The 25,117-nt window shown below is 48.5% G+C and overlaps 10 protein-coding genes across 10 annotated transcripts; 5 read left to right on the forward strand and 5 right to left on the reverse strand.

Annotated features, from left to right (window-relative positions):
- Positions 1 to 1,122: 1,122 nt before the first annotated feature.
- PFICI_02982 (uncharacterized protein) lies at positions 1,123 to 1,768 on the forward strand (the record flags this gene model as incomplete). The annotated part of the gene is made up of 2 exons (XM_007831563.1): positions 1,123 to 1,439; positions 1,498 to 1,768. 2 exons carry the CDS (start codon positions 1,123 to 1,125, stop codon positions 1,766 to 1,768), a joined length of 588 nt encoding a protein of 195 aa, XP_007829754.1.
- Positions 1,769 to 2,722: 954 nt separating this feature from the next.
- Positions 2,723 to 4,713, reverse strand: PFICI_02983 (rhamnogalacturonate lyase C; the record flags this gene model as incomplete). Its single annotated transcript, XM_007831564.1, has 2 exons — positions 2,723 to 3,874; positions 3,937 to 4,713. The coding sequence occupies 2 exons, from the start codon at positions 4,711 to 4,713 to the stop codon at positions 2,723 to 2,725; spliced, it is 1,929 nt and encodes a 642-aa protein (XP_007829755.1).
- A 1,317-nt stretch (positions 4,714 to 6,030) lies between these two features.
- On the forward strand, positions 6,031 to 7,739 carry PFICI_02984 (uncharacterized protein; the record flags this gene model as incomplete). Its single annotated transcript, XM_007831565.1, has 4 exons — positions 6,031 to 6,200; positions 6,252 to 6,867; positions 6,932 to 7,084; positions 7,137 to 7,739. The coding sequence occupies 4 exons, from the start codon at positions 6,031 to 6,033 to the stop codon at positions 7,737 to 7,739; spliced, it is 1,542 nt and encodes a 513-aa protein (XP_007829756.1).
- A 952-nt stretch (positions 7,740 to 8,691) lies between these two features.
- Positions 8,692 to 9,846, reverse strand: PFICI_02985 (uncharacterized protein; the record flags this gene model as incomplete). The annotated part of the gene is made up of 4 exons (XM_007831566.1): positions 8,692 to 9,087; positions 9,168 to 9,250; positions 9,306 to 9,483; positions 9,559 to 9,846. 4 exons carry the CDS (start codon positions 9,844 to 9,846, stop codon positions 8,692 to 8,694), a joined length of 945 nt encoding a protein of 314 aa, XP_007829757.1.
- Positions 9,847 to 10,805: 959 nt separating this feature from the next.
- On the forward strand, positions 10,806 to 11,477 carry PFICI_02986 (uncharacterized protein; the record flags this gene model as incomplete). The annotated part of the gene is made up of 1 exon (XM_007831567.1): positions 10,806 to 11,477. The coding sequence occupies one exon, from the start codon at positions 10,806 to 10,808 to the stop codon at positions 11,475 to 11,477; it is 672 nt and encodes a 223-aa protein (XP_007829758.1).
- A 390-nt stretch (positions 11,478 to 11,867) lies between these two features.
- PFICI_02987 (uncharacterized protein) lies at positions 11,868 to 13,645 on the forward strand (the record flags this gene model as incomplete). Its single annotated transcript, XM_007831568.1, has 2 exons — positions 11,868 to 13,090; positions 13,141 to 13,645. 2 exons carry the CDS (start codon positions 11,868 to 11,870, stop codon positions 13,643 to 13,645), a joined length of 1,728 nt encoding a protein of 575 aa, XP_007829759.1.
- Positions 13,646 to 13,985: 340 nt separating this feature from the next.
- PFICI_02988 (uncharacterized protein) lies at positions 13,986 to 15,116 on the reverse strand (the record flags this gene model as incomplete). The annotated part of the gene is made up of 1 exon (XM_007831569.1): positions 13,986 to 15,116. One exon carries the CDS (start codon positions 15,114 to 15,116, stop codon positions 13,986 to 13,988), a length of 1,131 nt encoding a protein of 376 aa, XP_007829760.1.
- A 427-nt stretch (positions 15,117 to 15,543) lies between these two features.
- Positions 15,544 to 16,363, reverse strand: PFICI_02989 (uncharacterized protein; the record flags this gene model as incomplete). The annotated part of the gene is made up of 2 exons (XM_007831570.1): positions 15,544 to 15,897; positions 15,968 to 16,363. The coding sequence occupies 2 exons, from the start codon at positions 16,361 to 16,363 to the stop codon at positions 15,544 to 15,546; spliced, it is 750 nt and encodes a 249-aa protein (XP_007829761.1).
- Positions 16,364 to 17,927: 1,564 nt separating this feature from the next.
- Positions 17,928 to 18,956, reverse strand: PFICI_02990 (uncharacterized protein; the record flags this gene model as incomplete). Its single annotated transcript, XM_007831571.1, has 1 exon — positions 17,928 to 18,956. One exon carries the CDS (start codon positions 18,954 to 18,956, stop codon positions 17,928 to 17,930), a length of 1,029 nt encoding a protein of 342 aa, XP_007829762.1.
- A 3,532-nt stretch (positions 18,957 to 22,488) lies between these two features.
- PFICI_02991 (uncharacterized protein) lies at positions 22,489 to 25,107 on the forward strand (the record flags this gene model as incomplete). Its single annotated transcript, XM_007831572.1, has 1 exon — positions 22,489 to 25,107. One exon carries the CDS (start codon positions 22,489 to 22,491, stop codon positions 25,105 to 25,107), a length of 2,619 nt encoding a protein of 872 aa, XP_007829763.1.
- Between the last annotated feature and the right edge of the window lie 10 nt (positions 25,108 to 25,117).

Genomic DNA, 25,117 nt, shown 5'->3' on the forward strand with positions numbered 1-25,117 from the left:
TTTTTTTTTTCGCCCCTGTTTTTGGAAAAGTGCCGGTTATAGTCAGCTTTAATATGTGTTATTGGTGGAATTTATGCAGCCGCGCCGAAAATATTGGAATACGCTAAATGGGGCGATTTGCACATTCCGTTATTGATCATTATCGCGAAGTCACGACTCAATGGTTCAAAATATATTCACTTACATGCTAATGGATTAAATGGTCATACGTCAGCCTGAAAAAAAAAATGGAGATGTACCATGTAAGGTAGTTGCGATGAATATTCAAATAAAACGTTTGAAAAAGGCAAAAGGGTTTGAGTTATCACTGAATTCAACAGCAACTGAAAATGTTTTTCCTTCAAACTTTATTCGTCATTTCCTCTCTTCTTTTCGCGATTCGAATTGATGCAATCAAAGTCACAAATGGAGACGGTGGCTCATTCACTATAAATACCCAATCGTCTTATGGGTTCTCTGTAACAGTCACCAATGCTTGTGATATAACCTCTATTCTTTACCGCACTCATGAGTATCAGTACTCCGGATCTTACAGCCATTTAGCCTCTGGTCTTCCAAGTTCAGTACAGGTTTCATACAAAGTCAATGGTAAAATTGTCTATTCACCATACACCGTACCTCTCCTGGCTGACAGCACAGGGTCATATGTCATCGTCCAGTGCGTTTCGGCAACTGCAGACTTTAACCTCACACAATATTACGTGTTCGTTGACGGCCAAGATGCAATATACTTGGGGACATACACACAATCAAATCCAAGTGTAGGAGAACTTCGTTTTCTCTTTAACCTCGTGGATCTCCAGAGCGCCTGGCCATCAGGCAAGGTATCAGACACCAGAGGCGGTACCGTAATTGAAGGCAGCGATATATACCGCGTAGGGGATGATACCCGAGCAAAAGTAAGGAACGCTTCACACCGACAAACTACCTCGGACACCTTGAAATTAGCATTACTCGGCCGAACGCTTTATCGACGACCCCGTTCACTGTGCATACAGCTCTGACATGCACGCGTGCATTGTCAAGCCGATTCAAGCCTACGAGGCGTCAACTGGTGGACCTTTTGCACGTGATATCTGACTCAATCTTGGAAGTGACTACTACCAAGGAGTCACTTTCTACATGAATCATGGCGATTTTGGCTACGGCTCAACCGAAGTCCCCCGGGTTGGATTCCACGGTCCGTATATCTTCTCAATGTCGGGCGCGGATGTCCGGTACCCGTCCGATTTTGACATCAGCCTCTTGGATGACTTGGGCCTCGAGGGTTATGTCAAGTCCAGCGCACGAGGAGTAGTCACAGGCACTGCATACGGCACTCCCGCAAATTTTCAAAGAGTAGTCCATTGGTATAATTCCAAGTACCAATCATGGGCTGAAACCCAAAGCGATGGTTCATTCAAGTCACCCCCCTTACCGGCGGACACATATACTCAAGCGTAAGTAACTCTCAACTTGGACCTAAGATTAAAGCCATAGTTTCTCACAAACTCAAAGATTATATCAAGGGCAGCTCCTTGCCGCCACTACCACGGTCAAGGTCAAAGCTGGCGCAACCGCTACCGCTTCGATTACGGCCAGCAATCCTATCATAACGCAGTCACGTACCACGGTTTTCCAAATAGGTGATTACGATGGCTCTCCGGCAAGCTTTGTGAATGCGGATATCCAGCCCCAGCATCACCCTTCTGATAAACGAATGAATTGGACAAGCGTTCCGTTCACCGTCGGCGACAATTCCAAAACATTCCCAATGGCTCTTTTCTAGGACGTCAATATTTATCAGGAGATTAAACTTATCCTTGATGCTCCGCTTGGCTGGGAAACAACCATTAGAGTGGCTACTACCATGTCATACGCTGGTGGTAGGCCAGCTCTGAATATCGACTCTTACAATTGTCCAGTCCCAAATGGCCCGGTTGATACGGATGCCCGAGGTATTACGAAGGTAAAAGGTTTCAACTTAATTTTGCCAAACCATGAATTAATCGCGATCATTTCCAGGGCAAAAGCTATGGCGACATGACAGTCTATACCTGCCAAATTCCAGCTGGTACACTTGTGAAAGGGGTAAATTACATCAACATCAGCGTTGCATCTGGCCATGCCGGTACCGGCTTCTTGTCACCAAACTTTGTAAGACAACTTTTCACTTTACCCCTCTTTTCAAATCCTGCCCTCTGCTCCCTCTCTTTCACTTTCTATAATCATAATGACAATCAAATGATCTCACATGATTGAACAAGCACTTATTATTTTATAATCTAGATTTTTGATGCAGTCGAGTTGTTTTATTAGTTATTGGTGACAACCGCAGCATTTCCGCAATAATCCCATTTATGACGGTTGAGCCAAAACGTCAGGTTAGGATTGCTAAGCTCGCTACTGTTCACGACGACTGAGAAGGGCTAGTATGAGTTTCTATATACGAAAATGTTTCTAAGGGACTATCTAAAGCTCCTTTTACTTATAAATTGTGTTATTCTCGGTAACACATTTAGTTGCCTTCAACCAAGTGTCCCTCATGGCCATGTAACTTCGTAAAGTTTTCGCACTGCACTGGATTGCGCTTGAGAGAAAGGGGTGGGGAACATCAACTTGATTTCATATCATATCCTCCAAGCACGGAGATGATGCAGTGATTATATTAAAGCTACTTGCAACCACCAAAGGCTGTATAGGCTATGTGCCGAGGGAATCTGCAATATCCGACGTCGATGACTCACTCAAGCTCCAGTCGTAGTGCATCGTATTGAATATACGTGGTCCATGGTAGCATAGCCGTCTCCACACTGGAAGCGTTGAATGGAAGGCTCAAAACAAAGAAGTTTTCACCTTGGACAAGTATGCTGGTGGGAAAGACAAATTTGTGCGCAAAGTTGTGACAGCTGACAGCGCTTCTGACGCCGCAAGAGGTGCTGACATTCCACGGGATAATGTACGTCTCAACGTCGGCGCCGTTGACATTTAGGGTGTATGGTAGGTTGACCCATTCAGGGTTCCTACTGCCTGTTTTGGCGCCCGCGACCTGCACTGTGAATGTGGCCGTTTCCACCCGTGCCAGGCTTTCAGCCGCAAGGTCGAAACGAATCGTCCAGTTGTTGACATTATCGTAGTACGGCTCAGAACGGAAAAAGTTGCCCGGTTGTGAAATGACACTCCAATGAATGTAGTTGAAGTCCTCCTCGGGAACGCTTTCTCCCACTTTATAGTTGACCCCATCGGGAAAGTCGGATGGGAAGTCCCAGAGGGCCCAATACATGCGGAACTGATCAGGCTGCAGCTCTTTTTCCTTGTATGGTTGCTTGCCGTGCTTGAACTCCCCCGCAGACTTATCTGGAGTGCCGATGCGCCATATTTCTGTCCCTGCTTCTTCCTCGCTCCAGGTGAAATGCGGCACGGTCTTGTTGGAGGTGCTCACTCGAATGTCGTCTTGGATAAACCATCCAAATACACCATCCGCATAGATTGTTAATCTGTACGTGCCCTCCTTCACCCTGGGTATCTCAATCTCTCCACTGCTAGAAATCTCTGCCCAGTATTGCAAGCTATCGCCATGAATAGTGTTGCTTTGAAAGTCTTGATGGTTTTCTGCTAGCACTGCTATCGGCTCTCTGGCAGTCTTTGGCACAGAAATAGTCGCCTCAAAGGTGGTACGCCGTGAACTGACGACATAGTTGGGCACGTGATTTGCTAATTCATCATAGAAATCAGCATTCCAGGCCGGATCTGCATATTGTGCAGCGTCCGCCGCAAGTTCTTGGAGTGAACCATTTTTGTTGAAATGATGGTACTGTGGCCCAAAGGTGCGGTCAAATCCATCCGTCATATTCGGCGTTCGCGCTCCATGATGACTGGACACGATGTAATTGTACTGTGCACCACAATATGTTACCACAAGACAGCCACGGATAGAATTTTTCTCAAAGTACTGACCACTATGCCGTCAACCATTATATCCGAGTGCAAGGGGCCACCATAGTACGTTTCCACAGTGTTATGTACTAGCCATGCACCATAGGTGACATTCCCTTTACTGGTAGATCCGTCTGCATACATTCCATGCACTTTATGGTTTCGCCATTGATCCGCAAAGGCATATTTGGTGAAAAAGTTGGCGTATTGCTGAACGTAGGCCATATCGGTCAGGTTTCCAACGTATCCTGTTGCATCTTGAGCCGGAACACCCTCAGAAGTGGGCCGGGGTGCCCAGTTGTCTTGGTTGGCATACAAGTGAGTCCAGAGATCCGTGTTGGGCCGGAATAAAGTGCGCAACTCTCCGAGAGTCTGAAGGCCCGTGCCGTTGTAGTAATATACTCGAGTGAATGTGTGAATGCCGGTTTCACCCTCTCGAAGGAACCAGTATTGTTCGATGGATTGATTTCCGTAATTGTCATTGAGAACAATACCGCCGTAGGGTGTATGAGAAGCGTCAGAACCAGTAATCAGACGATAAGAAGATGTATCTGGGTTGCCGGGACCCCAGAACCCACTTGGTACACATGAGCAGTCCACGTAAGGGCCTTTGCCCGTCGCTCCGAGGAGATTTTCACCTTGGAGAAGAATCTTCCCGACTTGGCCGTTGCTTTTGTTGACTGCTACATAAAGATCATCGTTTTGAAGGATATATTGAGTTGCTGACTCCGTTGCATTCAGAATGGCCTCAACTGCGCCAAAGAACCAGACAAAATATATGAGTGATGGTGGCAACATTGCTACACAAGATTGAATCAACAGTTCAAGTCGACAATGAAGGTATGGAAGACTTGCTACAGTGCAAGAATCAGCATCAAGAAGTAAATAATTTCAAATTTATGATAATTGCAATTCAAGACCTCCGGCAAATCTTGCGGCAAATCTTGTGCTCACAACAGACGGCGCCTGCTATCACGGTGCCGCCATGAGCGAAAGCAATCCGTCACCGGGGCATTTCAACGCGGATTATAGCAACTGTGCAAACAGAAGAAGATGCATTATGATATCAGGTCTGTCAAGCGCTTATCAGATCAACCACCTCTTCTTATTTTCCGTCAATGATGGTCCCTTAGTGCGTGGGAGCATTAATTTCGGTCCATTTGGTGGCGACGCCTAATGTGGCGGTGACAGGGCAACAGAAAATTGACAATCATCCGGCAAATCCGATGCATTCAAGAATGCATGAAGGTATGAGACATGATAGGCGCAAACTTTATCTGCTGCCTCTTTTCATGTTCTGTCAATCATAAACGCTTAATGGTTTCATTCCTTTGATTTATCTGGGTTTATCTTCAAGAGATCTTTCAAGAAGCTCATCGCCGACAAAGGTATGAAACGCAGCGTGATAACAATCTGATAATATCAGAAATTATAGCAAATACTCTGAGAGGGGCCTCGTGTTTAAGCCGTTTAAATTATCTCAATTCCATATCGATATTACCTCTTTTTACTGCACTTAAAATCAATATACGAGTTGTATCTGCGGTCTATGTGTTCGACATAAATATTCAAAGCTCTTGTGGATTTTAAATCACCCCTGGTCTATAGGCCGGTGGTTATGATTCACGTCAATTAGTTGAGTCTTTGCATGAGGCGGCGTTGAAAGCCAAAATGCGGAGAGAGGGGTAGGACGCGCGGGAGAAACACGAGTGACTATGCTATAATATGTGCCTCATCGTTGAGCTATGGGTTGATGCCAAGGTTATGGAGCACCATGTCGGTATCTTTTCGCACAAGGTGATGGTCATAGTCGGTGTGACTGGCTATTCTCTGTACTTGCAGGCGTGTGCAAACGATCAGCTGATTGTTTGATTGGTGGATTTTCCACGGTGCTTGGCATAGAAACAATGCAGGATCAAGTGTGGGGGCCATGTTGGAAAATGTGTTTACGTGAAAGATCACCTGTGCCTGATTGCTAGGTATCTGATGTTGATCGAATAAGACACTATAAAGAAATCATTCAACTACGCAAAGTCTTTGCCTTAAATCTGCGCTTCACTTTGAGCAACTAGGTACTTATCATACTTGCCAATAAAGATCTATCAAAAGTTCATCATGGTTCAGCCTTTGAATCTCTTCCTGGTCCTGAGCCAGGTACTAGCGGCATATGCCATCGTTTTAGATATACCACACAGCCCTCGAGCTGGACGACAAATTGTCGACGCAAGTTATCAGGCTTTTTCTATCGAATTTTTCTCTTTTTTGGACTATTCAAGTAACTCTACGTGAGGCCGGATCTCTCCATTGTCGCGGTCGTATTTGCTAATGTAAACAAGATATTCAAACCCGCTAAACTATAACCTTGTCAAAAATATTCGGGAAATAGGAAAACGTCCAATCAATGTCCGCATTGGAGGCTCTTCACAGAACCATGTCTGGTGGGCCCCAGACCAGGAGGAGGGGCTACGCGCTTGGTTCTGGCCAGACAGCACTGGCTACCAGAAGACTTACAATGTTACTATTGGCCCCAAATTCTACGATGCTTTTGACGCATGGCCATCAGATACGGAGTTCACGCTGGGCTTGCCCTTCTCATATTACAACTACAGCTACCTTGAAAGCAATATCGAGATCGCAAGGCGAGCACACGTAAAGCTTGGAAACAGGCTCACTGGCTTGCAGGTCGGCAATGAAATGAAAGCGCCAGCGTTTCGTTTTCTCGAGCCGCAGACACCAAGCGACTACGTTCCTCATTGGCTCAACTATGTTTACAACATAAGCAACGCTGTTTTTGGCAAGCAAAATGAACGAGTATGGACCATAGGGGCATTCCAGGCCCCGACATGGATCAATTGTTCGGACCCTCTGTCAATTGATTGCTGGAGTATCCGATCAATTCTAGAACTTGGTATCAATGCAGAGGATCTGGGCGTGGCCGCGGATGTTCACGAGGTAAATATCATTACTTGAGAGCTAATCCACAAACTGCCTTGTAGTAATGCTAACGTGGCCCAAGTATATGGAGACATCCTCATCCAACTACGTGGATCGACAATTTCTAATGAATCACAATAATACCATTTATTACCCTGACAGCAACGCTGAGCTTGCAGCTTATGCCAAGTCCAAAGGGCTTGACTATTGGCTCGGAGAGACGAACTCTATCTCTGTGAGTGATGATACACAGTCCCAATTGATGCAGAACTAACACTCGCAATCAGGGCCATGGAAAAATCAATGTCTCGGACACTTTCGCTGCCGCCCTTTGGAACATTGATTATACTCTCTATTGCGCTCAGACCAACATTAGCCGTCTAGGATTCCACCAGGGTATTGGATGGAAATACTCCGCTTGGAACCCTATCGAAATGTGGGTTTATCCCTCCGGCGTCATGGCATCTTACTACGCCTGGCTTGTCGTTCAGACTGCATTAGCTGGAGCGGGCAAGCAAGTCGAGCTCCTAATATCAGAGAAACACCTCGTCGCGTACGCCATATACGAAGTCGGGAGACATCGGCGGCTTGACACAAACTTGTCATCAATTGTTATTGTCAACTTGGAAGATTGGGACTCTACCAATGATGCAACAAGTCGGCCTTATGTGGAGTTTGAGTTGCCACGGAATATCAGTCGCAAAGCTCAGTTATCCAGATTAACAGCTGCTGGTGCAGATGTCAAGGCTGCACGTGCAATAACTTTTGCTGGTCAACTGGTGAACGAGACAGGCATGATTGAAGGCGATCGGCACGTGGAAAAGTTGGACAGATCTGGAAAAGTCAAAGTTTTGTCGAGTGAAGCTGTGCTAATATCCTTTGCTCATTAGCAGACAAAGTGAACAGTCGTTCTCCTTTTGAAAAAAAGAAAAAGAAAAAGTATTCTTGACTGTCTCAAGAACTTTGTATCGTGATCTGCTTAATTGTTGCGGCTCCTTGTTCCAAATACAGACTGTAGGAGCACTTATGATGTCCCCATATTTACACCTCTTCGATGTTGAATGAAAACTGCAAAGTCTTTTCAGTCATGCTGGGTGCACTATACAATCACATCTTTCCTCTCATGTTGGCATAGGTGACATTTGTATGTGAGAAACAACCAAAATTGGATTATCTGTCATAGCAAAATGAGAGGTCATAGAATCAAATATAAACCATTACCAATAGCCTTTTCATCCATACGTTGAATATTAGTTGCATCACAATGGAATTGTTGCTTGTCTCCCTGTTTCACCCTAAATACTTGGAAAGTATTAATTTATGGCTGAAGAACAAGTGCCCGTGCTATTGTGGACGTTTGTGCACTTGTAAGAGGATGTCGCCGCACCCGCATAGGTTATATTCATATTGCTGAAGCTGAGTCGCTGACAGCCACCAGATGCGGAGGCACATTGCATTTTTGCGATCTGATAATTCATATCAACATCACAGTCTATTTCTTCTTTCTTGGAACAAAAGGCAAAAGTGGAATCGTGCTAGTCAACAATGACCAAGGTGCAAAGGAAAATTGAACGAGGAGAGAGAGTAGTTGACTAACTTCTTTAGTTCCAATATCGCCTGTCCATTCGTCCAAAGACACATCTGATATCTTGAAAAGAGAGGAGTTGCAGTCCCCAGTTGCTCCACTGAATGTTACACACTGTGAGATAGACATGGCTTGATTTTTTACTCCGCTGAGTTTGAAATCCTTCCAAGCTAGTCCATTTAGTTAGTGGAGTGTTTTGGGTGAAATGTTAACGTGGAAAACCTACTGATGTTTTTCATGTCTCATAGAAGGATAAATCAGTGATATATATTGTGTGGAATGGCGTTGCAAGACTTACAGCCGAGCCCACCGCCGCCACCATTAGGCGGGACTCCAACCGGTTCTCCGGTCCACGTTTTGATATACGCACCATAGCGAGTCTTGAGACACGTAATATTGCGCAAGTACACATTGTAGATGCTTTCGTACTTTCCATCGTACTGACCAATGGATCCGAGAGCGAACCCTAGCCCATTCTCAAAGACGCTGTCCTCGATGAGGACATTGGTCGCATTCGCTTTCAGGGAGACGCTGTCGTCGGAGTTGTAAATATACCAACCACGGAGAGTGATGTTGTCCAAGAACTCAGTCAATTCCGTCCGTGTTTCGAGCTGCGTTGCTGTTGCTCGAAGTTGAACGAACAGATATGTTCTCTAGGACAACATTTTGCGAATGGGAAACCAGCATTGTCCTATGATATCAGCACCGAATGCATTTTGATTCCAGGGATTACCCACCACATCTGTGATTGGACGAAGCTCAGCCCACTGAAACGGGAAGATTCCGCTTGCCAGATTGTGAGGCCCATCGGGCGGTCTGTGAGATATATGAGCAATCACACATAAAAGTCCAAGAGCATATTCTGACTAACGAGGATAATTGGACTCTCCCTTGACTAGGTCATACCACGTCTGACCATTGCCATCGAACGTTCCCGTTCCATGGCCCTGGACGTTGAGGTTTTTGCCGCCCAAAAACCAAACGGTACTCATGTTTTGATATCCTACGTCCATGGAGTTTGCGAGCCAATACGTAGTGTTCTTGCTCCACTGCAATAAGATCAGCACCTCTTTGCCAAGTTTCAAGTAGGATTTGTAGCTGATGATCGCCACTTTGAGACGTACGACAAGCTTTCCCCAAATGTCAATCGTCACATCAGACAGGCCCCTTGTGTCCAGAACTGTGTTAATGTAGTATGTCGCATTGGCAAAGATGATGTGACCGTTGCTTTTGCATTTAGAGAATGCGGTTCTGATGGCTGGCGCATCGTCACCCCCATCCCCTCTGGCCGCAATGATGCATTCTGTTGCCCTGCGCTCGAGATTCTGAGTTGCCTGTACTTCCTGGGCTGTACAGAGACTACTCAGGAGACTAAAAACAGACAGACATTTATAAAGTGAAAATACGACCATGATGGCAGCAAAAGTCCAAATAAATCCTTGTTTTGGCTGTGATTTGTCTGGTTTGACCAAAAATGAAAGATCAACGTCGCTTGTTCGCACCTTTTTCATAGTACTCTTATAAGTCGGGCGGCCGTCTCAATTGACAATGGCAGAGGCGAGATATTCAGTGGAAAATTGCATTTTCGTAGCCCAATCTACGCATAATAGTCACGGAGAACTATGGTGAGACTTGGCGTGTATAGCTACAGGGGGTAATAGCTATACTCGGCATGATTCCTGGCGAATTCAACCTGTATATAACTCGTACTTTCCCTTTGAATTTATGCGGAGGCCAGTTAAAGGTTATGGCAAGGGTCCCCCACGAATGAGTCTTCAATTGTTTGTGCGGCTTCGCGGGGAAAGCAAACGGCTAATGGTGGATGAATTTTGGCCGGACTAACATAAGTGCGAAGATGGTGAATTCATAAGAATCTGTCAGAGAAAGTTTCAGTAATCATTTTGCTTAGCGGTGGAAGATTTGGGAATTATTGCTTTTGTTCGTGTGATAAGCGTGGGACAATATTTGTTTTGTGCAGCATTCGTGCACCCGGGCTTCGGGTCTTCGTCACAGATAACCACGAGGATTCAAAGATCCTTTTTTCCAATTTGTTTCTTTGATCGAGTCCTCTTTTGCATACGTCTGAATATCGAAAGCCCAATCCAGTTGATATGATATGAGCTGTGATCAATATGTATATTGGGAAACCAGGGCATTGGCAGCAATCGCATCTAACAGAGGGTGGGGGAAAAGGCCCAGTTCGCTTCTTCGCAATCTTGCGTGACGAGGCTACGCACAGAGACCATGGGGTATGCGATGTTCTGTAGATTATAACTAGAAGCTAGAGGAAGGGCTAAGCAGTAGAAGAAACACTTTCACACATGGTCATTCACATTGCATATTCCAAGTCTTTGAGATCTATCCAGCAGCAATGATGAAGTCGTTCTTTTCTAGAGCTGTCCTCGTATTGGTCACCGCCTCCTCGCTTGCATTCACGAGTGCCAGGTCAACATTCAACATCAACCCGTCATGGAAGCTACATGTTGGCGATGTCAGTGGTGCCGAAAGCACCTCCTTTGACGACAGCACTTGGTTAGATGTTACCTTGCCCCATGCCTGGAATGAAGACGACGCCTTCCTAGTCTCCATTGCAAACCTGTCCACTGGTATCGCGTGGTATCGAAAGACCTTTATTCCTCCTTCTGGTGGAAAGTACTTCCTCGAATTCGAAGGCATTCGACAAGCAGGAGAGTTATATCTGAATGGCGAGTTCATTGGAAGGAGTGAGAATGGAGTCATGGCTTTTGGATTTGATATAACAAAGTTGACCGTTCCCAACGAGGAAAACGTCTTGGCCGCCAGGATTAACAACAGCTACGTCTACCGCGATGTGACGAACAATGGCAAATTCCAATGGAACAATATCGGCTTTTACGCCAACTACGGCGGGATCAACAAAAACGTGTATCTGCACGTTACAGACCAGCTTTATCAAACCCTTCCCTTGTACTCAAATTTGAATACGACAGGTGTCTATGTCTACGCAAGCGAATTCGATATTCTTGGTAAATCTGCGACCATTACAAGTTCTTCCCAAGTTTAGAATGAGTACTCCAGCTCAAAGACATTCACCTATCAATCTGTCGTCAAGGACAGGACTGGTAAAACAGTGCAGACTATGACCAGTGGGCCTTTTACGTTGAGTGCCGGGTCAACTCAACAAATCACTGCATCCTCGTCCATCTCGGGATTGAATTTCTGGAGCTGGGGATACGGCTACCTTTATACCGTCGAGGCAAATTTGCTAGTCGCCGGCAGTGCGATTGATAATGTCACAATTACCACTGGCTTCCGAAAGGCATAATTCGAAGACGGTATGGTGATTCTTAATGGTCGAGCTCTTCAAATCAAAGGCTACGCACAACGTTCGACTAATGAATGGCCTTCACTGGGGTCCGCTGTCCCTGCATGGCTTTCCGATTTCTCCAACAGAATGGCTCTCCGAAGCAATGCAAATCTAATTCGATGGATGCATGTTACACCCTGGAGACAAGATATCGAGTCTTTGGATAGGCTTGGTCTTATGATGGCTATGCCTGCAGGAGACGCAGAAGGGGATGTCGATGGCCACCAGTGGCAAGAAAGATTGGATTTAATGCGAGATGCTATTATTTACAACAAGAATAGCCCAAGCATTTTCTTTTACGAAAGCGGGAATCACGGTATAACGGAACAGCACATGCAAGACATGAAGGACATTCGCGACACATACGATCCTTACGGTGGACGCGCAGCCGGATCGCGCGAAATGCTCAACAGCTCCATTGCAGAATACGGAGGAGAAATGCTCTATATCAATAAAGCACTCGATACCCCTCTTTGGCAAATGGAATATTCACGTGATGAAGGGATCAGGAAATACTGGGATAACTTCACTGCGCCATATCATCAGGATCAATCTTACGCTCTTGAGTGGGATCGTAATCAAGACTCGCACGCTGTTGAAAACGTCGTCCGTTGGAACGAATATTACCAGCAAAGACCCGGCCGTGGGCTTCGATGTAACGCGGGCGGTGTCAATATTATCTTTTCAGACTCGAATACACATTATCGTGGATCGCAAAACTACCGGACCTCGGGGGAAGTCGATGCTATGCGCTTACCTAAAGATGGATATTATGCGCACCAAGTTATGTGGGATAAATGGGTCGACATCGAAAGACCCACGGCTCATATTATTGGACACTGGAATTATAATACATCAACGGTTAAAGACGTTTACGTCGTATCGACTGCCGACCGAGTTGAACTAAAACTTAATGGAAAGTCTCTTGGAAATGGAACTCAGTCGGACCGGTTTCTATTCACCTTCCCTCAAGTCCAGTGGGCATCAGGAGAGATAGCAGCATACGGTTACAACGCAACATCGGGCAAATCGATTACGAGTGACCGGAAATCCACAACAGGCCAATCTGCTTCCATTCGCCTCTTCGCCAATACATCACCGCTAGGATTCCGTGCGTCGGGTACCGACGTAGCTTTGATTGACGTCGAGGTAGTTGATAGTGCCGGAATACGTGTCCCGACTGCTCTCGATACTATCACTTTCTCGCTATCTGGTGAAGCTGAGTGGCGCGGAGGAATAGCGGTAGGGAGATCTGACAATTATATACTGTCAAAGACCCTGCCGGTTGAGAACGGGGTCAATCGGTTCTCGTACGGTCGACGACCAAGGCAGGAAAAGTAACGCTCACAGCCACTGCCAGTGGACTTGCTTCAGCCTCCCTCGTGCTTCAATCGACCCCATTCCTGAGTAGCAACGTATTGAGTCTCGAGTTGCCGTCAAATGGTCTTCCTAGCGACCTCTCGCGCGGGCCGACCCCTCTGGGCGCATCGTACACTGTTAGTCGCAAGACATTGACTGTCAGCTCCGTCATAGCAGGCTCTAGCGAAGACACTGCCGAGGAGACCTACGATGACGATGAAACCACCATCTGGCGAAGCAACAGTAGCACATCCACAGCTTGGATCCGCTATCAGCTTGCAGCATCAGCAACCGTGAACGCGGTAAATATCAAATTCCGGAGCTTCAAATCCACCCATGCTATCAGTGTATCTGTCGACGACACTGTTGTCTGGTCCGGTCGCTCAACAGCAGGTTTAGGTTACTGGACAGCAGAGTTCAACGCGACCGAGGGTTCAACTGTTCAAATCAACAGCCTATCTGGAGCACTCGAGATAACCGAAGCAGAGTTATATGGTCCAATTTGATATCTAAGGGTGGCTCAAAGGTGCAATCTACTGGTGTTAGTAGATCTGCTGCACTGACGTAGTCGGTACACACCTACCGCATATTATCTGCTCGGGTATACTAGGTAGCTCTTCAGCGCCTCTTTTTTCTAGCTTGTAGGTTCATCAACTCAGATATATTTAAGAAACTCCTCCGATCACATCTTTCCCTGCACATTGACTCAGGTGAGAGTATAAGAGTAAGGCATTTTCGAACTGCGGCCCGTGTCCTCCATTACTGTCAGATGGTGAATGATAGATCCCACACACCAAGCTGTGCTTGAGCACACTGATCAACGCCACGGCTTCCAGAATGATGACGCTAGCAGCCACCCAAGATGTCCCCAATAGCAGTGTAGGCCGGTTTTGTGGTGTAATTTGCCCACCACAAGTCGGGATCGCCGTATCCGGGAACAGTATCATTGTTCACCCAAGAATAAGGGTCGTAGAATCCCCAGACGGTCACGCCAATGCAGGCAGGAACGTCGACACAGGCGCGCACGGAATCTGCGTATATCTGCGCCTGGGTATCGACCTGCGACTGCGTTTCTGGAATCTCGATGAAGACATCGAGCTCGGTAAGGGCCACCTCGACGCCCAGATTGGCGAATGCCTGCATAACCTGCACCTGGTCATCGTAGCTTGGAGCCAGGACCACGGGGTAATGGGCTTGTAGCCCCACGCCGTCAATGCGATTGCCCTGGTCCTTAAGTCCCCGGACAAGCTCCATCGCAGCGAGAGACTTGTTGTTGATCGACTCGATGCCGTAGTCATTGTAGTAAAGCTTGGCATCGGGATCGTACTTGGCAACCATGTCGTAAGCCATTGATATGTACGCGGGTCCAATGGTATTGTACCACAAGGTCTGGCGATAAGTTCCATCGTCATTGAGGGCTTCGTTCACAACGTCCCACGAGCGGCATTGGCCCCTAAAATGGGTTACAACCTCCTTGATATGGTTCTCCATGACCGCAATGAGCGTGGCGTTGTCCCACGTCGTCGTGCTCAGCCAATCTGGAAGGTCGTTGTACCATATTAGCGTATGACAGCGGACGAGCTGGTTATTTTTCTGTGCTTCACGCATATTGATATCGGCCGTGGTAAAGTTGAAGACACCACGTTCGGGTTCTGTGGATTTCCACTTCGGCGCCGCTGTCAGTGACTTGAGCCGGAACAGTGAGATGACGGGACGAACCTTTTGTGAGTTCTCCGGGGTGACTTGACCAAAGTGGTGGTGGTTTTTGAGAATCTCCATCCACCTGGTGTCGTCGAAGTGAGAGGGGGAGGCGGCTGTACCGAAGTAGAGTTTGCCATTGCAGGTCATCCAGTCGTTGAGGCTTGGGGTCGTCGAGTTGAGGGGATGAGCCATAATACCGAGCGGCACCGGAGTGAGGCCCAGCATGGCCATCATGCCAGCAGCGCGCACACTCATGATCGACATTCTCATTCTCATGATGACATACAAGGTGGAAGTGACCAAGACGCCTGATGACATTCACCTATTCGCAGCGCAGACCGTTTATATACCAATGGGACGAACTGCTGATCCATGCAGGATTGCGCATTGCCTCCTCTCTAGGCTAGGCCTCATCGAATTTGCGGAACTGGCCTCACCTACACCGAGTGCATCCGAAGATATACGAGTGCACCCGAGGCCATGCGAATACGAGCTGGACCCGATCAATTCATCTGCCAGGTATGTATGTATGTAGTTCAGGTACCACAGCTCAATATTTTTACCATTGAGTCAAGTGATGGACCGCGGCCGCCGGTCACGCAGATTGAATATACTTGACAACTAGTTACGAAAGTGTTCCCAAGCCCCAACGTCAGCGAAAGATTACCCTTCCCAATTAATTACAAGGATCTACTACCTCCGCTTATTCATCGCCGGTAGCAAACTCCCCAGCCGAGATCTTGTCGCTCAGTGCCTCATTCGGCGTAAAAAACGTGGAGAGATCGGTGCGCTTCTCAAGCAAGAGGTCTGCCACCATCCGCCCAAAGACCGTCTGGCCCGCCGTGTTGAGGTGCGTACCGTCACCTTCGCTCAGGTCATAATATGAAGCGTTCTCGGCACCAATGGCATTTATATAATTCGTGCTCGCCTGAGTGAGGTCCAGCCACTTGATCCCAACCTCCTTGGCGACTGCAATGGCCTTGCCTCTCCACTCGACAAAGTCTTGCTGCACTTCATCGCCGTCAAAGTTGCGACGAGTAAGCGGCGTGATGATGATCTGTTCGAAACAAATTAGGAAAAAAATTAATGAATGATCTAGCGCTCTTCAAAGACTCGGAGAAACCTACTGGTGTGGCCCCGGCCTCCTTCAGAGTCGTGGTTATATTGACCAAGTTTGCTCGGTATTCGTCCAGAGTCAAAGACTTCTGGTCATTATGTCCAAACTGAATAGTCACAATGGGCTCCTTGGCGTCTTTTTCGTCCGCGACAGTCGTCAAAAGGTCTGCCCATCTGCCGTTTGCCTTCCACGAGGCAGTTGTAGATCCGCTTTTGCCTCGATTCTCTCCCTCGGCTCCGTTCCTGAGATAAGACAAGAAGCCATCGCCCCAACCACCATTCACCGCGACGGTAGAGTCTCCAATGAGGAGAAAGTACGGATCCTTTGATGCTCTCTTGATGGAAATCCCTGCGGCCAAGTTGAGGAGGGCTGGCAAGACCGAAAGGCAAGTAAAGAAACCTCTCATGATGGCGGGTTTACGAGTCGATGTGCGAGAAATGGAAGCAGATGTCTGAGAGGATCTGGTTTGCGGTCGAAACTCGATTGGTACTGAGAGACGTGAGATCACAAATTTATATTGGAGTGAGCGTGCTTGACTTTTCATCTGAAGTAGCACGAACTATCTGCTCACCGCGGGCCAGCGGAATGCAAGCCGTCTCCTGTTATCCTTACGTCCGTGGACGACATCGTGCCATTCGGATTAAAATACGGTAATCATTATAGCGAATCGACTTGCCCTGATGAGCTTTGAGCAGGTGTTGGACCGCTGCACCGGTCTCGGAAATGATATCGATAGTATTCGGAATAACGATAGAAGTTTCGTAGTATTGAAAGGCCGGTGATTAGTCACTCCCGCAATTGTTTGCATCAGAGGGCGAGAGGTGCTGAATAGTATGCGCGCCCACCGGAATGATGTAATAACACGTTCTATAGCGGACAAATCAACCCACCAATAACCGCGCTCTCTATAGTATACACTGCAAAGCATACGCCTTGCAACTGAAAAATATGATCCCTTTATAACTCTGATGACACACCTTTCAAATTTGAACAGAAGAAGATTTGCCAATATGCTCTAGGCCAACCAAACACTGTGGTCCTGAAGTCGCCGCAAAATGCGGCTGGGGATACTCCCAGTTCGCTCATCTCAAAGACTGACATTTTGACAACTATTGCAAGCCATGCCCACGACGTGTTCCCGATTCAGAACGCAACAACAGTCAAAGAGTGGTTTGATATCTTCGAAATCACGGTCTTACAGTTCGAGGCCTTGGTGCATGTGGTGGTTAGCCTAGGAGTCTCGGATGTGGACGCTGCTAGAGCCAATAGAAGTCCTGAGTCTGCCAGATTTTTAAAGTCTATGGGACTTGGACTCGGCCATGGCAATGAAGGGCGATTCCCGCCCGTGATTTGAGTCAGAATTCGTAGGAACTATGTAGTCCGCATGTTAATGAAGGCGTGCCAGGCCCAGCATTGGCACCATTTACAAGTCGCGAGCGCCTTCGCGCCTGCTAGTACTTACATGTCTCAATGACAGCTCCCAACATAACATCATAAATGGCTCAAGTATAAGTGACAGTGATGTTGTTATTATTTTATTGTTTCAACCTTCCGGGGAATTGTAGACTTCTCTACCAGAAGGTATTCTGATTTAACATTTCAATCCTTCATTCTCTTCGAGAGGACCTGCAATCTCTCTGATACAGGTGGAAACATCAACCTTTCCACTAGTCTGCCACCTGGCCAGCAGCTCGGCCAGCGTCTCTGTGCTTCTCGTATGATTTGCGAGAAGCTCTGTCCGCTAGATCAGTTCCGACTGTTTTCTCTCGGTTATTTCCAGCTACAAGCGGATACAAGATTCTTTGCTCCAAGTCTGGTGTTTCAGTAAACGAGTCTAGTGGCGACGGACATCTTCCTCGAAGAATTCATCATAGTGGACGCTCTGAACGTGTAACGATCATCTGTGCAGTATTGCCATCAACGCGCCATCTCAGGCATATTGAATACTTTTTGAGCGGGTGGCATCCACTTTATTTTGTAGCCTTTCGGAAGTCCTCCCACCGTGACTCGGCCACTGTAGCCAAGTCTCTTATCAGCTCCGGACCCACGATTGTGCCGCCGCTCTTTGAGATTCCCAGAAACTTGGTGTCGCCGTTGCTGCGGTCCACGACTATCGTCACGGTCTCGTCACACAGGGATTCTTCGAGTCTATCCGGGTCCACAAGTGTCCAATACTTGCCGCCGCCCTTCTTCTGTCTCTCCTTTGCCGTAAAGATTGCTGCAGTAGTCGCCACCGGAAATCCTCGCAGGCTCAGTGGGGAGGTCTCTTGTTGGCATAACACCATTTCTCTGTCGGCATCCCAGTGCGCGAGGGGCAGTGTGGTGTCCCGGAGTGCAGCAAGTATGGCCGCCCAGGCGGCGTCAAAGGGGTTGCCGTCAAACGAAATGAAGAGGACGTCAATGTACAACACCCAGTACGCCTTGACTATTCTTTCGTCTGATGCAAATTCGTCGGTTTCATCAGCGTCCATGGCCTCGCCAGGCCTTCCATCTTGGTCGCGATCGGTCTGTTCAGGGTTCGAATAGATGCGTAATTGGGATACGTCTATAAGCTTTGAGTTGTGCAATAAAGAGTAGACTCGCGTGCTCAGCGTCTGTGCGAGCGTCGTCGGTGGCACGCCTGGTAGGAAGTTGGGAGCGCATCCTGTAGCAAGCTCAATGTTGGGCACGAGCAGGTCGTAGTCCTTGGCCTCGTCTACATTGGCGCCGCTCGAATCGTCGGGAGCGCGATAGTTAGGAATGGCCGAGGTGAGCAAAGTCTCACCGCGAACGCCGCATATCACCGTGGTGTCGCCGGTGCGCACAATGGCGCTGCCGTGTGCGTGGGACAGCGAGGATGTGTTGATATACGGTAACCGGGGCTGCTTTGGCTGGCGTTTGTTTGTGCGAGTGGAAGGGCTCGAGGCATCATCGGGTTGGAGGTTGGCCAGCAGAAAAGGGTGTGGCGAAAGCTTTGCGAATGTCGCGCTGGAGAGATGCAAGGAGTTTGACGAGGCCATCTTGACTTCTACTGGCGGCTGCACTGGAGGGTTTGAACAAAATGGCCCTTTTCTCCAATGGCCAATTACGAAATGTTGAGTTGAAGCTCACTTGAGCTTATCATTTTTTTTTTTTCCTTCCCTCCCCTGCTACGTTCAGCCTTCTCGCAATGCCTGCTGAGACCCATTGGTTTTTCGCGGGGTAGTGGGGCTCGGGCGTCACTAAGAGCTTGAGCACGGTGTCACAGAATGCACCTATTCTAGTGGGCTTTGTTTGCAGTTACCACACTGGCGAGTTACAAGACTTTGGTCGATTTGTACACGTTACAGATTCCATTCTGATCGAATCGTCTGTTTGTGACAACCTCTGCACGATATGAACTCCATCCGCCACAATCAATATAGAAGCAAGTTATTTTCAGTTGTGTTTGCATATTCCGCGGCCCCCAATTGCATATCCTCAGCCAACCCTAGTAAATGCAGCGATCAGAGGCGCAGGGTCCATGTAGAATTCGGCGCTGGAAATCAGCCCCTTCTCAGCGCCTGATGTTACCAAGTGCATCACAGCCATTGCGGGTACCACAATCGTTTCTTTCTTTGGGTCGTTTTTGACTTTCCAGGTTATATGACAAGACTGGTAGATCTTGTCATTCCCGATAAGATCTACAGACATCTAACCGTCAGCCAACTGTGTAATTTATTCAACTCGCATGTGTCCTTACCAAACTCGGCAATCTCATGGTGCATACTATACAAACCCTGCCAGCTCGATGCGAAATGACTCTTCAGCGCCTCGATGCCCTGAATGACAGGCGCGTTGCCAAATCGCATGCTCGCATTCTGGGCATATATCGTCGGCAGATTTTGAGGGTCGAGTGAGTCGTTGACAGAGTGGAACTAGATATACATTCAGTAAGCCATGTCTTGAATCCACCTTGATGATTAGAGCTTTCTATACCCTCAAGAGCCATTGTCTTGTCTCTGCCGATGTGGTTGGAACGAATGCCATTGTCGCAACGATATATTCAATACTTGAGAATGAAGTGCAGGACTTGATTCGTTACCAATCGATATGTTTTGCTAACAGATTTTATAGTTGAACCGATGGGTGATGATTCTACTTGTTGCCGTCTTGTAAGTCTACTCCAGATCTCTAGATTAATAATGTCCAGTCTCCATTTTCCGTTTCGGGTTGGTTTCTATGAGCAATTCTTAGCCAAACCTACGTACGACGAATAAGCCCCAGGCAACATGAGGGCATTTAATGTTCTTCGGTCTGTCCAAATCAGAAATACTCAATCTTCTGGTGGGCTAAGTAGCGATCATGAGAAAGAATCGGTGCTACGTATGGTAAGTCGTCGGCTGGTATCAAGATGATCGTTCACCAAAGTCGTACAGAGTACAGGTCCAATCTGGGCTGGGCCCCACTTGTCAACCAAAGCCCATTTGCTTTCACTTGTATCTATATTTCGTAGTCTTCGGTATATCATCAGGTCTTTCTTTACCTTGCGGGCGCTGGCATCGGTTTGCTATCGTTTGGTCACATTTTTGGATCTGCCGCGCCCGTCGAAACAACATGTACATGCATGACTTGTAGCACAAAACGAGAGCATCGACAGACAGCGGCCGTCTTCGGTTACAGGCCGTTCTATTCCTCGCGTCACGCAGCAGCAAGTAATCTGTAGGATGTAGGTTTGTGCTCACACGAATCAATGCAATCAATCCGCGCCCTGTACCTGCTGCATACCGCATCTTGGACACAACTGCAGCACAAAAGCTGGCCAACGCACACAGATCACGGTTGCAATTTACCAACAGTATGGAACGCATATGGAGGTTGCATGACAAGTCTTACGCAACCATCCGAGAGTCACGTCGGCAACTTCGGACTGTGACGAAAAAAGAGGGACAAGCCATTCTTGTATCCAAGCCCCCAAAGCGAGACGACTTCTACCTAGAACGGGATGTGGCACTATTTGGCTCGGGGCGCCAGGTTCGTTCCATGCTGAATGCAGTGTGAAAGGAATTTAGATGGAGTGGAGTCCCTTGGATAAATATGTGAGCATCAACCAATCACGATCGTCGTATTGCCGCCCGCGATGCGACCCACTGGATCTACTACACGGACAAGCTCATCTGCTCTATCGTCGAATCCCGTTCGCCTGTCGCTTCCCTCTGCTTTACTAAGTTCTTAGCCAATATGGTCTTACGACGAACCTCGTGGAAGCCCACTGCAGTACCGACTGTTATTCGATGCAACCACGAGGTCCAAGACCGCAATCATATTGTCCGACCTGGCCCGGCCTATCAACTCTGACAGCGAACAGTGGGCCCTCCGTAATGGCCCCGGATCTTGCTTTTAGTTGGCCACAATGTGGAAAAGCATTCACTCCAAAGGGTGTGGAGGAAGCCAGAAACTTACTTTGAGGAGAAGCTCTCGTGAGGAAGAAGGAGTGACAATGCTCTTCCTGCGATAATATCCCTCTCGGGGTCTCACGAAGTTGCTACATACCGCGCAGCAGCAAAGTCGAGATGAGAGGAGTCATTCTCTTACTCTCACTTCATTCAAAGAGCTCATTTGAGTTGATTTGCCATGAATATTGAACTGACCCAGACTATCCTTGCAGAAGCTTTAGTAACAACCAACAGCTCCGTATTTTTTTCTGTAGATGGGCGAGATGGGCAATGCAAAATGTGTCGAGCTCAGCACAAACCCTTGTCAGCTACCCTGGACGCCTCCTCCTGTTCCTGGACATCACTGGCATTCTCTGCAGTGATAACGGCCCGTCCTAGGTAAGTCCCGCGAGAAGCACATTCACCTGTTGTGCCTTGTAGGTAGGGCCCCCGGTCATACTTTGCATATGTACACCTGTTCCGTGCAACTCGCAGTCTGCGGGGAACAACCATCTGCACAACCAGCCAATATTAAAGTGCCATCAGCCGCTGGGTCGTGTGCCATTCCGGTAATGCCCCCATTCACCTGCCAAGTCCAATTTCACACCAGTCGGCTCTGCTCTCTCATTCACTGGTTCACCTACTGTTGAGCTTGACTTTACAGACCTTGGCCCCACCGTTCAGGTCAAATTTCACACTATTATAATAGTTGGGGCCCTGGCTATCCCTTACGCGCGGTTGGACGCCACCTGAAGATTATCGATCTGAAGAATATCGCTGGCCCACTATCTCCCGCTCCGCCCTCCGCGGACTATAACACAGGTCATCCTCCTCGGATGACAGCTAAAAGTCAATCGCGCCACTTCACGCGACGACTTCCCTCAGCTGCTTGTCCTGTCAATCTTCAAATGGCCGTCATGTTGCTTCCATGTCTACATTTCTATTGACCCTTTTCGCCTGTCCGATGTGTACCAAGTCGGTCTCGAAATAAATGGCAGAACGAAAACAGAAATACACTTGCAACTATCTTCAAACATAACTATTCGAGCACAGGCGCGCGCGGCGATTTGCACTGCTTCTGCACGACTTGCTATGATTTCGGCGCGGTAAAGAAAAACAAGGGCTCTTTCTAAAGAGCCTTGCGATAAACACACACAAGATGGCAACAATCGCACGAGAATTTGTTGCAGGTGCAACGGAAAACCTCACGAGACTTACGAAACGGATACATATTCCATTGACGGCAACAAGTCCCGCTGGCTTGGTGGAAGCTCTGACTGTGGACCCTTGGGATAAGTCGGGCAAATACGCCTTGGGTTGGACATACTTCTCGCTGGCTTTGATGGGTTGTGTCCTACTCGTGAGAATATGGCATTGGTGGCAAGACAAGATTCGACAGGCCATCTACAAGCAAGAGGTGGAGAGACATTATGAAGACCTCTACAGCATGAGCCCTGGCTTTCCACATACTGGGATGCAAACAGGGCAAACTGGGAGGCACTTCTTCCCAGAGGAACCCGAGAAGAAGAAGAAGGACTTCAAACCCAAAACCGACTTTTCGTCGATAGGACCCGTACTCGATGCGCTGGCTTTGTTCAGATGGGTCTTTTACCGCCCGATCCCAGATATCGTCTGGCGAAGACATCGATTCACGTTCTCTTCACTTGCGGTGCTGGCAGTTGGCGCCGTTGCCCTGGCGTTTGTCACATTATATACGTTCCTCCTTCAGCCTCTATACTGGCAGAGCATTCAATACGGTTCCCCTCCCGTGGCTATCCGCGCTGGCATGATTGCGGTAGCCATGACACCATGGATTGTCGCCACCAGCATGAAGGCGAATATTCTCACCCTCATTACGGGAATCGGCCCAGAGAGGTTGAATGTGCTCCACCGCTGGGCTGGGTACCTGTGCCTGTTTCTGGCATTGGTACACACGATTCCATTCTATATCCAACCCGTGTGGGACGATGGAGGCATGGCGACATTTTCGCGCTTGTTTCCCGAAGGCAGTGGAGTCATTTACGGCACGGGGATTGCTTGTTTAGTCCCCCTCGTCTGGCTGTGTGTCGCCTCACTGCCATTTATTCGGAGAATTGCCTTTGAAGTTTTTGTGACGTTGCACGTCCCGGTGGGTGCCGTCTACCTTGGTGTCTTGTTCTGGCACACAAAGAACTACCTTGCCTCCTGGGATTACCTATATGCATCGGTCGCGATATGGGCACTGTGTTACATTGCACGGTTCTTCAACCTCAACTGGACAAAGCCATGGCGCCTCGCCTTCATGGTAGGCGATGAAGCCGCCATCACCTTGATGACGGAAAATGCCATCAAGGTCACGATCCCGACCCAGATGAAGTGGAAACCGGGGCAGTATGTCTACCTGCGAATGCCAGGCATTTCCTTTTTCGACAACCATCCTTTCACCATATCATCGCTTTGCAGCGAAGACTTTCCATCCGAATACGGTGAGCAATTTCGTGACTGCGTTCTCGTCTTCAAGCCTTATGGCGGGTTTACGCGCAGGGTCCTCGAGACTGCGATTCAGAAAGGACCTTTCCACACTTACCGTGCCTATCTCGACGGACCTTATGGCGGAATGCGCAGGGAGTTGGCTGCATTCGATACCTGTATTTTGATTGCAGGAGGCAGCGGTATTACTTCCTTAATGTCGCAATTACTGAACCTGATCAAACGAATGCGAGATGGAAAGGCCATTACCAAGAAAGTCGTGGTCATTTGGGCATTGAAGCGCTTGGAGGCAATGGACTGGTTCCGTGAGGAGCTTCGAATTTGCCGAGATTCTGCGCCTCCAGAGAGTGTCACTTGCAAGTTCTTTGTCACTTCGGCTGTCAGGCAGAGACCCATGGGCCCTGGACACCACCGCGCTCCAGGTCACCTGAGCCACGTTTTCCACGACAAGCTGGATGGGTTTGTAGCTGGTGTTGCCTCGAAGCGAAACTCGGCGTGGATTCGGGACGAGGCGCAAGGCAACCCAGATTACGAAGAAGAGCTCCGAGCCGAGGACGAAGACAGAATCACGGCTTTGCCGGCGCAACAGTACCTACAACCGCACTATATACCGCCTCAGCGGCCGCAACCAGTCAACCGCGAATCGGCACAAGAGGAATCCTTGGCTAGGCTCGAAGGCCGTGGCGATGAAGAATTGCACCAACAAGATTCTATCTCTCAGGTACCGTCATCAGATTACCCAGAGGAGAAGCCGAAACGACAGTTTCACTTCCCGCCCCTCCAGACGCGCCCAGAGATGAAACCTCACTTCAACTTTGCGCCCCCATCACCGCACAGGATCGAAACGTCCGACAACCAACCCGCGGAAGGACAGCCGCCACAGCCTGCTGAGAACCTGCCGGGACCGCCCGAGCTCGCACACCTCCGGACCACGAACCTGCCGGGCCAAAACGCCCCCCGGCCAACCTCCACCTTTGGCCCGCCCTCGGGCTTTGACTTTGGCTTCCCCGAGACGCCGACCGAGTTCCAAAAGTCCCTCATGCGCTTTGCCTTTCCGGTACCGCACCAGATCGACGGCGGCTGGAGCGTCGAGTACGGCCGGCCCGACCTGGGCTACATGCTCAAGGAGTGGGCGACGGGCGGGCCCGACGGCCGCGGCATCCTCGGTCGCCGGACGGCCGTCTTTGTCTGCGGCCCGCCCAGCATGCGCGTCGGCGTCGCCAATACCGTGGCGCGGCTCCAGGCCGAGATCTGGGGTGATGATCTCCTCGAGGAGATCTTTTTGCATACCGAGAACTATGCGCTCTAAGCAGGCGTAA

This window comes from Pestalotiopsis fici, assembly GCF_000516985.1.
Source record: "Pestalotiopsis fici W106-1 unplaced genomic scaffold PFICI_Scf_2, whole genome shotgun sequence".
NCBI classification, from domain to species: domain Eukaryota; kingdom Fungi; phylum Ascomycota; class Sordariomycetes; order Amphisphaeriales; family Sporocadaceae; genus Pestalotiopsis; species Pestalotiopsis fici.